This window comes from Sinocyclocheilus anshuiensis, unplaced genomic scaffold, assembly GCF_001515605.1.
Source record: "Sinocyclocheilus anshuiensis isolate Anshui unplaced genomic scaffold, SAMN03320099.WGS_v1.1 scaffold2170, whole genome shotgun sequence".
In the NCBI taxonomy this organism is placed as follows: Eukaryota; Metazoa; Chordata; class Actinopteri; order Cypriniformes; family Cyprinidae; genus Sinocyclocheilus; species Sinocyclocheilus anshuiensis.
Genome location: NW_015558572.1, coordinates 334,573 through 347,785, shown reverse-complemented (window position 1 = coordinate 347,785; position 13,213 = coordinate 334,573). Strand labels below are relative to the sequence as shown.

Here is a 13,213-nt window from a genome sequence, read left to right as displayed (position 1 = left end):
TGCATAAAGAAGATCTGTAAAGTTGCAAAGACTAAAGTCTCAAATCCAAAGAGATATTTTTTTTTTACCTTAAACCACATAAACACATTTCATTACACCAAATACACAAAATAATGTTCTTTTTAGCAACATCATATGACCCCTTTAATTCAGAAAATATGTTTTTGAGGTGGGTAGGTCGAAGAGGTCCTCAGACAAGAGCTACAGGTTAAAGGCCAACTTGTCTGTGATATTGCTGGGAAATAATTACGCAAGTTAAACACGTGCTCTTTAACTAGCTAGGGGTCAAGTGCTATCTCGAGGGTAAGGAGGGTCATGTCAAGAGATGAAAGTGGCTTCAAATCACTGAAACACTAACAGGAGCGTGTCGTTTTGAAATACAGAAGCAGACATAAATTAAAGTCTAACAATATATGTTATATATACACAGATTCATTTTTTCTGATATCTGCTATGGAGCATCATCGAAAACAAATGGGGAAGGCAAGCGCTCCAAAGTTAATGTGAACTTGCGGTGACCTTAGTGCATTGCCTTCGGTGAGGGTCTGTAATGATGTGTGCTACTACTGCTGCAGCCTCTGTTACTGGCCCTAACACATGTCTGCAAGCTTTGATCAGCCCAGAGATGTGGACAGGGCTGGAGTGGCGGGATGCTAATCAAAATGTCTGTTGATGGAGGAGTGAGAGAATGAGGTCCAGACATTAGGTAAAGAAACTCAACCAATCAATTCAAAGAACAAAGTAATCACAAAAACTGGGTGAGGATGGATAGCTGTGTGTTTTTACGATGTAAATGAGAACCATTTGAGTAGGTCTTTGACAGACAAATAATTAAAGGCATTTAATTTTTCATGAGGCTTTAAGGGCTACATAGTTCTTATGGTCCTATGTCACTTCTATCTTGACTAAAACCCCTTTGACAGCAGAAGCCAATAACATAAGTCTTGTTAAGCAGAAACAGGCTCTTGAAAATAATGTATAATAATAATAACTTGATTAACTAGTAATTGTAATAATCTCCCGAACATTTAGCGCAAAAGAAAAACATCCTGCGGAATCAAGTTATGAAACCCCTGAAAGATACTCGCTCAGCTTCTTATATGGAAACATGTACAAGATTTGGTCCATTTCTGCAGAGACAATCAGCTTCAAATGAACATAAGCTGTTTTAAATTATGACCAAAAAGACAAAAACAAACAAAATGAGGAGATAATGTGTTGCAGATTAGCGAGCTGCTGAAGTATCTAAGCGTTTCATGAATAAAAGGGGGATGAGCTATAGCCAGAGGCTAGTCAGTGATTACGACCTACGACAGACGTAGCATCACACAGGCAACCAGGAAGTCAGGGTCTGAATGTTATAAGGAGCCATGCATACACTGAAATCTGATTGAACCAACATATCGCTCCTCATATACATTAATCATTACATATGGACGAGAAGAAACACTGGATATTATGTGACAAATCTCTCAAGTTCCACAAGGAAAACCATAAATAGGATTCCATCTGCAAAGCATCATGGAAATCTGAACAATACAAGAGTATACAATAACAAAAAGTACAATACAAATAAAATAGTGTGTTTGTATTTGCAGTGCAGCAAAGCATAAGTATATAACAACAACAAATAAATAAATGCATTTATTTACACAATGGAAATCAGAAAAATACAAGGGTCTACAATAACAAAGTATCAAAATACATAAGATACAATTTGTTGTTATTTGAAGTGCAGTATATATGTTAGTTTATAATAATAATGATAATAATAACAATATAATTAGTATATAATAATAGTACTAGTTAGTATATAATAATAATAATAATAATAATAATAATAATAATATTATATAATAAAAACAAATACATACATAAATAGTTAGCCCAGTACGTTTACGGTGGGTTAAAATATACTTCTGTGATATTTGCATAGTACGTATGTATTAAGTAAGTAGTATGGAACAGTTTAAAAAATCCATACAGTACAGACGCAACCACCCATCCACTTGCAACAGTGGAGCACTTTGATCAAAATTCCCAAGTTGGATGCGTCTAAATAACAGTCAAAACCCAAAAACTCGCAGAGATCAGCTCAGAGGGACAGCTGGGGAAAAAGCCATCCTCTCTGCCAATATAAAGGTCAAGGTTTCATTTCTAAAAGTGTTTGTTTTTTTTCCTGGAAGTCCCTGCCTGCTACATTTGGCGACGCTCCATGTCATTATGGCAGCTTTCTGCACACTGACTGGCTTTCAGCAGCGGCCATGCAAGAATAGTTTCAATACCTGGGTTTTTCCACAAGTTACCTTGAGTTTCCATTGCCTCCCGAAATGGGCACATTTTCTATGACTGACCAGCAACAATAAATATACTGTGCTGGGGATCCGACGGGACACTCAATCTTTATTCTCAACATCCAATCCCTGCATTAACAGATGATATGAATAAGTTGCTCTTTTCGCACCGCGCCCTCACTGAAACAGGACCTCGGCTCTGGATTTTGCAAGCCTGGCTTCCTTCGTTAAATGGCTGTGTTTCCCACGCTAGAGGAGTTCTAGAGCCTGACATCTCCCATGAGCCATCTGAGGAGATGAGAGGTCCGAATTAAACAGGGGTGGACAAAAAGTCAAAAGAAAAGAAAAAAAGGGGCAGGTATTCGGTGAGAAAGCTCAACTAAATCCATTTTTACATCATGGCTATTCCAAGCGTCTTTCCACTGTTGATGAAAACAGAAGGTATTGAGTTTCAAAGCATTTTATCTGGAATTTTAAATGAGAAGATAATTTGAATGCTTCAAAACATACACAGGGAGAGAATTTCTGGAAGCTATTTTGGTTTATTTAGATTAAGCAGTGATGGCATAAATAAGGTTGGTTGCTGTGAACGATCTAATCTACTCAAAGCGCTTGATGTGCTCGCAATATGAATGATGTGGTGTTCCTATGAGTAGATTCGAATTTCATCATTTCTTTAAAAAAAAAAAACGTTCAGAAAAAACGTAACAGCTCTTGAAACACTTAGAAAAAAAAAAAAGAAAAAAAAAATGTTAAGCAAGGATGCAAATTCTTACCCAACCCCAAATATTGTTTCAGTGTCTTTGTGAAAGTTAAGTGCCATACAGTGAAAGCCAATGGTCTCCAGTGTTGTTTTGAACCCCACTGACTTCCATTGTATGGACACTATTCAAAATATCTCCCTGTATTCTACAGAAAAAAAGAAGTCATATCGGTTTGGAACCACATGAGGGTGAGTAAATGAAGACAGAATGCTCAAGTACCCCTTTTAAGCATCTATACTAATTAATATGCAAATAAGGGTGACAAAAACCGAAGGGTGTAATTCAAGGCTTGTCGGCCGTTCCTTCCCTCGGCTCCCACGAAAACCACAGGGACACAACAAACAAACAAACAGTGTGACTGATGCTGCAAATTATTCACAAATGGGAAACGTGTTGCAAATCTAAACAACACAGTCTTCATCACACCTCTGAAATGCTAAAACATTCCAAATCAAATAAAGGGTTTCTTTTCGGTCACTTGTTGCCACAGCATCGCTTAGCAAATGTCTGGCCTTTTTTTTTTTTAACAACAATGTAGGCTGAATGAATCATACGTGAGAGCAGGTCTGAAGAAACAGGAGAGCATTTCATGTGAGAAGGCAGGCTATGTGCTTACGTGAGAAACACTCGCCAGCAAGGGAGTCTGATAACTTAGCCAGGCATGAAGTCTCTAGCAACACTCTTGGCCCAGGGCAGCGTTGACAATGGGCACCTCTCTTTAAAATACTGGACTACCTCCACACACTGCGGCCAGAGAGAAAGGAGCGGGTCAATTTGTTCATTCCCAGCCGTCATTTGCCCCCCGCCCCACTAGCTAGACAGCACTGCACTGGGCCCTGAGCGTCCGGCCGCTTTTCCCCATAAGTTCATCTTTCACTCATTTCTACAGGCAGTGGGAGAGAAGCCACAAACACCAGAGCCCCAGCAATGAGCCCTTTGTTTATAGAGGAAATAAGGAGTACGCACATGTAACATGGATACTGCCAGTACTCTCAGTGAACTGCAATTATCTTCCCCCACAAACCTACTTTGGTATTATCTGATTCCAAAAGTATTCCACTGGTGAAAATTATTTAATCCAAGGTCCTCGGTGCATCACCGCCTGGATCTTTATCCAGACAACAACATTTAAAAAAAGGTAGATTGCATCCTTATGCAGGGAACTTAGAGGAAGATGTGGGTGTTTATGTGCGTGTTCTAGGCTAGTTTCACACCGCAAGACAAAAGAACCAATTCCAATTCTATGTTTTGGTAAGGTTGTTCACTTAGCATTTTAAATGTAACCCATATCAGACAAGGGGATCATCAGGCGACAACTAACCAGCATGTGAAAAAATCCTATCCTGGGATGTTTAACACTGAAAAATGAAACTCAATTTAAATTTAAATATTTAATCCATGCCAACAATTCAACAGTCAACAATTAATGAAACCAAAATTATGAAAAATGAACAAGAAAAAGAAATAAGCACTCATATGCTATTCTTTAAAATTCTAATAAATTTTTTGAAAAGCATTTGTTCCCTTAAAATCTTGCTAATATGCATACAGAAATATATAATAAATGCACACAAAATTAATAAATAATAATAATAATAAATATGTATGCCTATAATATATCCATGTATGTTATTATTATTATTATTATAAATAAATAAATAATACAATTATTTTTGTTGTTGTTAATAATAACAATAAATGATATATTATAGATATTTCTAAATATCTATTAGAATAACTTTTCTGTCATCTAGGATAGTTTTAACATATTTAACCAGTTTTGCCGGTTAATTTAAGCACAATTATAACAAATGTCACGTGAGATTGATGAAAAAAATACAACTTGAATACCTGAAATCACAAAAATAAATAAATAAATACATAAATACAAAATCTGATACACTGATACATCTGAGTTATTCCCAGATCAGAACTTAAATGACCTGATTTAAAAAGGATTTTGAAGGGGGAAAACATTTTGATTTGGGCTTCATTCAACTGCATTGTCAATGTGGCCTAAATATCCTGTTATCCAATAAGATTTTGGCTCAATAAAACACTTAAAATGGTTTGACTTTTGGAAGAGCACAAATTCTAGTTATCTTCTGTTGAAAAGCATGCTTTTGGTGTATTGGGATTATATGGAGCATGCTGTGCAACCTTTAACCCTTGCAAAAACTGGTGAATCCTGTCAAACCAAGAGTGATTAGGCCACAAAATCCCCACCAATCATCTATAAGGAGCAGCACTGCCCATAAACCCCATAAGCTTATGAAGTCTGCCACTAAACATAGCTCTGAAACAACTCTTAACAAAGTCCTTGAAGAGGTTCTTTTCAGCACTCAAGACCTGCAAGGAATTTAACAAGCCATGGGATGGCACTTTTGAGAAGTAATTACAGATCAGGAGCTTTTAGTTCTTTGGATTGCCTCAAGTGCAAAAAAAAAAAAGCCTGCCTGTTTTGCTGTAACAGATGGATAACATGGATAAATGGCACAATATTTCATAATAAAAGGATTTGGATTCTAATTTGAGAAAATCTACCTGTGAGCGAGTTATGTCCACTTTTCATCTGCATCATTTTGGAAAACACAATGTTAAGTGCATGCGTAATGCTCATAACTCATGGGATCTGGCAGAGTCTCATACTAAAAAAGCAGAACCATATTAAGCAGAGACAATAATTCAAACTCTCAATAGGGCGACCGTTTGGCTTAATTAACACTCACAGGGGAACTCTCCATCAAAATAAAACTGTTTGTCCATTAGACAAGAACTTATTAAACAAGAATGCATTTAATGGCTTCAATTTGAGAAGGAGAAAATGAAAGGGTGTCGTGATGAAAAGAAGCTCTTGAAAATTGTCCCGCTGGGAACGTCCCAGAGGAGAATGCTAGAAAACACAACTCTGTCATCTGTTAAAGACAGGGGCGTGGTAAGACACATACCAGGACTCTGAAGAAATAAAGGTACTCCGCTGCACCTGAGTAGTTCCCACACTCGTACTGGAACTTGGCGTATCGGTACAAGGTGTCCAAATACTCCTGACGAAACTGCAAGGAAAAACAGAAGTTAAAACACAAAAATGTATGTAGATCAAACATTTATGTGCAAAGGTAATGAACCGTGATGGTAATGACGTTTCTGACATACAAAGAAAAAACTGGTTGGGCCTTGTATTAGCTTACACAAGTTAGCTAGAATTCAATTCATATTCATGTGTTAAATTAATGTATTAAACATGTTAAATTCATATATTTTAACTTTTTTTTTTTTAATAAAAAGACAGCTTAAAATATAATCAATCTTATAGATTGAACTTTTATTATAAATGTAATATTCTATTTATTAATATATAGTATTATATTAATATTTATTATATAAGATGCATTTAAAATAAAAATTCATATTTATTAGTTATACATGGTCCATTTACTTACATAGCATTTAACATCTATAGTAAGTATACTGTAATATAATACATTTTATATACACACGCATACATATGCACACACACAATATTATTTTAATTTTAATAATAATAATAATAATAACAACAATGAAAATAATAATAAATATATATACGTATTTTTTAAAATACTGCAACGGCCCTATCACTGGCTGTGAATTCATTCATAGTGTATTCCTCCCTTTGAATAAATCTTTAAATTATTATTATTCGCTGAAAATCCTCCCCTCAACCTCAGCTCTCAAATCCAGTATGTTACAACGCATCTTGCTATGCACAACATGGCTATTCCTTCAAAAATCAAATAAGCTATTACTTTAAACAAGGGGCGCCTGCAGTTGTACGCCTGTATGCACTGTGCATACCATGATTGCGGCATTACATTTAGCTTTGCTCATATCGCACCATATTTATGTTTATGCGTTTTACAGCATTGCACATTATAACCAATAACACACGACTCTGTTGAGTTTCTGAATGCAATGGCCAGTCAGAAGCAATCATATGAGTCATCGCTGAAACGCCGGAGTTTTGTTCTGCGTGCACGCTCTCTGGATGAATTCTGCACTCTCACGAATTCTCTCATTATAAACAACAAAGTGCAGATGGATACATGATATAAGTAAGAGATTCACTTGACAGTGTAGACAGCTTCATTGATAATAACGGGAGTTTTTTGAGAGTGCTTAAACTTGTGCTAGACTATAGTCATTGATAATGTGATAATGTAAATGTTCTTTGCTCGCTGTCGGTATATCATTTATTCAATTTATTAAACTGTGATCATGTCAAAAAAAATTTAGTCGTACTAAAATATTTTACGACATGACACCTATATCTGGTACTTGCCTAAAGAGACAGGTTTATGATGTGCACTAAAATTAGGCTCCTTTTAGCCTTATACCCTGGAGCTGGTTCACCCTCCGCCTATGCTGAAGGGTCTGAAGTGGTTTCTCAGTCAGTAAAACAAACAAGAACGCAGAGACCAATGTGTGCTGCATGAAGTGGACAATCAACTACAAACAACTGAAACAGGAGACTACACTTTGAAAGTGTTCTTTTAAAACTTCAGCTACTGCTGTGCTGAGTCCTGAGAATAAGTGGCCATTCACACTGAAACGGTTTTTGTGTCCCCACCCATGCTGTTTTTTTTTTCAGTTGTTTTCCTATGTGAACATGCGATGGATGTATTTGACCATTCCATTGCTTTTTGCTGTTTTCTAGGTTAAAATTGTTTTTTACGTGTCTAGAGACACCTTCATTAATTGAAAAAAAAAATCTGCATCTCTGTGCATACCCTCAGATGAAATCCTGCAGGCACCCCTGCTTTAAATCAATGACTGGCTGTGATTTTGTGTGTACAGAAAAATTATTTGTACACTATCACTGAACCTCTTCAGGAAACTGTGACCACACATGACCCCAAGATTATCCATGGCACCATTTTAAACTGCAATTCTCAAGTTCAGCTAACAGCAATGGCCAGAGAATACCAGCAGTTTGACGGACAGTTCGGTGGATCACGCTCGGGAAACTTGCTGGCAGAGCATCTCAGAACAGAGCACTCATTGTGTGTGTGTTTGTGTGGTCACAGTAAACTAGAGTCCTGGTGCGGATGTCATTATGGCTACAGGGGCCTTCCTGGGGGTGGCGACGAGAGGATTAAGGCGAGGATCGTGTCGTAAAGATGGCGCAGCCCGTGCAGTGAAGGTGCACAGAGGACAGGCCTCACTCAGGTCAGTCTCAGGATGCTGGGGTGGGAGTGCCGTCAAGTCAAATATAGAATCCCCAGCATTCTTGAGGCCATACCCACGGGTCCCGAGCTGTTCCGTTTATTCTTAACAATTCGCCACAGAATGGAAATGTCCGCAGAAATTTCTGCAAGCCATAAAATCCCCGAAAATGACTTAAGGTTTTGGGAAGTCATTTAATGTGTTGCTGCTAAGGGCCACCCCTCCCGTTGGCCCCCCAAAACAACATTTGGTTCATAGAAGAGTCATGAGAACTCCTCAGAGGGGTGGAAGAGTCAGCAGAAGTACTTACGCCATGCTTGTCAGCCAGATAGTCAAACAGCATACGCCCGTCCCTGAAAGACAAACATTTTGGGGTTAGCAAGGGTTTCTTAAGGTTGCAAGACTAGACGAAATACACTTATTTTCTAAAGGTAAAAGATCCCATATATAAATATGGTGGTTCCCATATAAATTAGTGGTTCAACGGATCACAAATCTCACGGTTCGGATCACACTACGGTTTTTGACCCACGGATCGGATCATTTTTCGGATCAGCAAGAAACGAAAAATATTTCAATTTAACTTGCTTTCCATTTATTACTTAAAGCGAAGTACTTCTTTGATACCACAGCAAATACTACTAGATTAACTAAGAAAGTTTAAACATGATTAAAGAAACAGCCAGTAAAATAAGAACAAATACACAAATTACAAGCATAGATAAATACAACAGAATATGTTACAAAGTGTTCACTGTATAAATTAAATATAGATTTTTATCACAGCTGTTTTTTGTTGTTTGATGATCAATAATGATCAGTAGCAGTATTTATAGGCCGCTGTCCCTTTAAGACCTGATACACTGATCCGATATAATGATACACATCACATCCGATTTCTTTCTCAGAGCTGTTTTCATTCACTTGAGACATAACTGACTGCGTTTACCTGAATGATTGTCGAGATTGGTAATTTTGTCATCATTTTATGTGTATGTGTCTGTTCAGAGGATTCAGAAGAGGATTCAGTTTGCGCGCCGTCTGAAACGCGTGTGTGTGCTTCATGTGTGTGCGGCTGTGCGCGTAGAGAACAACGCGCGAGTAACGAATCGAGTTCCCTTTCGCCTTTTCTCTCTGGAATTGTTTAAAATTCGCTTGCTTGTGTAAATAAGAACAAATGATAAACTTTTGCAATTAATCCGCAGATCACATGCGTGCCGAACCGTGGGGCTTGGTCCGTACCGATCATGGATCAACTACGATCTGTTTAACCACTAATGTACATATATCCACCTTTTATCAAATGTCTTCCTAGAAAACAATACATTTTCTTCTTACATTATGTGAAATTCTTTTGACAAATTTACTGGCGCAGACTTAGGGTGTCCTTAGAGGGGTGCTAGCTCACATCCTCATCTTCTCAGAATCTAACCGAACCGCAGCCTGCCTGAGCTATGTGTTGGGGCCTACTGGGCACGCCAACACCAGCTCAGGTTCTCCACACGGACACAGAAGACTTAGTAGAAAAAGCACTCTAGGCGGAACTGTGCGTGGGCCCTTTTAAAGTCTGAGAAGATTCCCGCCTCTTAGGATGGGCTTGTCCAATGAGAAAGGCTGAAGTTTCAAGCGGGAGGTTGGATACTGGGGAGTTTTACGACCCTTTGTGTGAGGGCATGGTAATTTGCAAATGGAACTCGAATCAAATTACTAAAGATCCTTAGAACACTAATATATTGCCTATGTACCAACATATAATATACACTCTCGTTTAGATCATCAGAAGACGAAGTCATAGATACTGAACATGGTAGGATTACATATAGGTAATGTTACGACCCTCCTTTAGTTGTTAGGCGTCTAGGGACTAAGAAGGGGAACATTGGACCAGTTCAGACCAATACCAGCTTCACACTCGGTGTGTGAATGAAAGTAACTAAGACTAGAGACTAAATCAAGCGAACTTGCTTTTATTATTGAAGACCGGGACAGTTGTTTACACAAGACAAAAAGAGAATAAGTATGTATATAAAAATAAAGGAAATTATTTACAAAAGAATCCTAGACACACCGGCAGCTTTACAATATTGGAGAACTGGGGAGGTTAAAGGGAACCTGGATTGTGCCAAAAGAAAAAAGTAACAAAACCAAAAGGAATCTAGCTAACCCATTTTGGTGTAGTCCTAAACTAAAATAAAGAAAAATGTGAAAAGGAAAACGTCCGAGACGTCGTAACTCAACTTCACTAACCAAAAAAAAACAAATACAGAAAATGGCACAAATCCCTAACCTAGTGTGTCTAACAACAAAATCAAACTACATGTGCACCATGTAAGTCATGTGACATAACTTACCTACCCCTTTACCAGTTTTAACACATCTTTGAAAAAGCTTTATAAGGCTTTCAAATGTCACAGATCAGGAGTTTTGGGCCAGCCAAGTAGGTAAGATATTTTACATGGCAATCAAAGCACATCACACACTAAACCAAACAAACAAAAACACAAAAAGAGAATATCACAGCCCAAGCTCACAAAGCCGCTTTCGCGTACACTAGCGTTTCCCTTATATAGCACAGCTGGACGTCAATCAGCGAGCGCGATGGAAGAACCACCCCCTCCCGGCATCAGACCCAATCAGCTCGTCCCGAATGATTGACAAGTGAGCCGACCAATCCGCACGTCACCTGCAAAAGTGAAAGTAAAAGGGATAGAGAGCGAACGCGACAGGGGAAAAAACTCAAGCAAAAGAACACAAAAACAAGAAAATACTCAAACGACAAGTCAGCGTCACATAGGGACACATATGGTTAAATTTTGCAATTAATCCGTGGATCACATGCTTGCCGAACCGTGGGGCTTGGTCCGTACGGATCACGGATCAACTACGATCCGTTTAACCACTAATATAAATTAAACAATATTAAATAACATTTAATATAAATAAAACACGTTCATATATTTAAAATTAAATAGATATACACACACGGGTCAAAAGGGGTTTTCAAGCATCTAAATGATAAATGTTTAATACAGCTTTATTTTTTTTCTTGTACATTTGAATGTGTCCCGTTTAATTTAAAGGTGTGGTTGACTGTTTTTTTTCTAGGCTTGATTGTGTTTATGGGGTGCAGTCTAACATGTGTTAATGCTTTGTAAAAAAAAAAAAAAAAAACGCATTATTTTTCATATAATTTACCTTTATTCTACACTGCTCTGTCCCTTCTCCCATAAACGCGCTGATCATTTCCTGCTTTTATGAAGCCCCTCCCTCAGAAATACGCGATGGGCTCTGATTGGTTAGCTAGTCCAGTGTGTTGTGATTGGCTAAACCGCCTCTAGTGCGCGTCTGACGTTACGCCCCTCACCTCAGCGGCTCCGGTTGTATTGTAAACAATGGCATCGTCTATATTGCTTATCAGTTTGAGCCTACAGGCTCAAAATGGAGTTTTACCACTAGTGGTACGCAGAGGAATCACTGACTTAAATATAAATTAATGTTAAAACAGTGTTTCCCAGCCACTGTTGTCGGGTGTGCCATGGAAAATTATCAAAAACTTCCTTATCTCTATTATATTTCGTTATTATTTTAAATCAGTGCTATTGGTCATTGTTATGTCGGTTTGTGGGTTTTACAAATATTTAACCAATGAACGTAAACCTCGTAACGCCATTGAATCCTCAAATTGTCAGTCAAACCTCATAACTTCACCCCGACACGCAGTTTGAAGACAGATGTCTACTTCTTCGCAATGCAAGGGGGCTAATGTTTTTGTGTGTATAAAGAGCAGAGAAGAGTCTTAGCATTTGCTGTCTAGTTGTAGCCAATACACGTTTGTACGTTTTAAATATCATAGCTGTTCGTATTTTATATCGTGAGATTTTGGCCAAATGTATTAACAACAAGAGGAACTGAGCGCCCATATAGCTACAATAAATTTTATAACCTGCAAACTGGTGAAAACGTGATGCTATTAATTAATTTGCCTCAGAGGCGGCCATTTTAATGATGGACAAAACACAGATCTCTGTCACTTGCTCGTCAAAAACCTCATTAACATCATTTGAGTATGATTTTCAGAAAGTAAGTGCAAGTGTCTGATCATATATAAAGCCATAATACCAGCTCTGATGACGCAATGTTTAATTATTGGAAAAATAAAAAATATGTTTCCCCTTTCTATCTTTTTTTTTTTGTAATGCTTAGTGGTGTGCCGTGGGATTTTTTACATATCAAAACTGTGCTGTGGAAGAAAAAAAGGTTGGGAAACACTGTTAAAACACTTTTAAAACGTTTGCCAGGTGGCTAAATGATGCCTGCGTTAATTTTTTGATCAAGTACTGTACATGTTTTACTTTACATTTAAGTACAGTACAGTTTTTTTTTTTACTTAATAAGTACAGTGCAGTTTTTATTTAACTTTTAGGTACAGTACATTTTAATTTAATTATTTAAGTTTTTTTATTTACCTGTATGCAAGCACAGTGCAGTGTTAATGTTCAAACTGTATTTACAATGTTTAAAGTGGCAGACAATAATAAATATTCTTATTAGAATAAAACTGCCTCATTTTTTAACTGTGCATAGCTGTAGCTGAATAATTAGGCCTACTACACTACTGTATTTTAATGTTGGTCATTATGGTGGTACTTGGAGAGCCAAATATTTTCTGAGGTGGTACTTGGTGTAAAAAGTTTGAGAACCACTGATTTAGAGGAAATAAACATTCTTTCTTGTCTCTTGCTTAAAGAAAGAAAAAATAAAATGGAATCAGCCCATCAGCCCGTAAAAACATGGCAAATGGAATCAGCCATAAAAAAAATCATGATTAGTGCATCCCTATACTAAACGCTAAGAAAACCTCTCTTTATCTGGGTTTCCAGCAAACGCACATACACTCATTAGAGGCATACAGTACAACACATGTGCCATACAGATGGAGCGTAGACGGCATTC

At 37.6% G+C, this 13,213-nt stretch overlaps 1 protein-coding gene across 1 annotated transcript in view; it reads right to left on the bottom strand.

The window, feature by feature from the left end:
- Positions 1-13,213, bottom strand: part of LOC107679649 (eukaryotic translation initiation factor 3 subunit E-A) — a 47,449-nt gene that overhangs the window by 23,252 nt on the left and 10,984 nt on the right. The window contains exons 4-5 of the mRNA XM_016475262.1: positions 8,571-8,613; positions 6,007-6,111 (exon numbers count right to left, since the gene is read on the bottom strand). Of these exons, the coding sequence (XP_016330748.1) occupies positions 6,007-6,111; positions 8,571-8,613 (148 nt within the window). The remainder of the gene's footprint in view (positions 1-6,006; positions 6,112-8,570; positions 8,614-13,213) is intronic.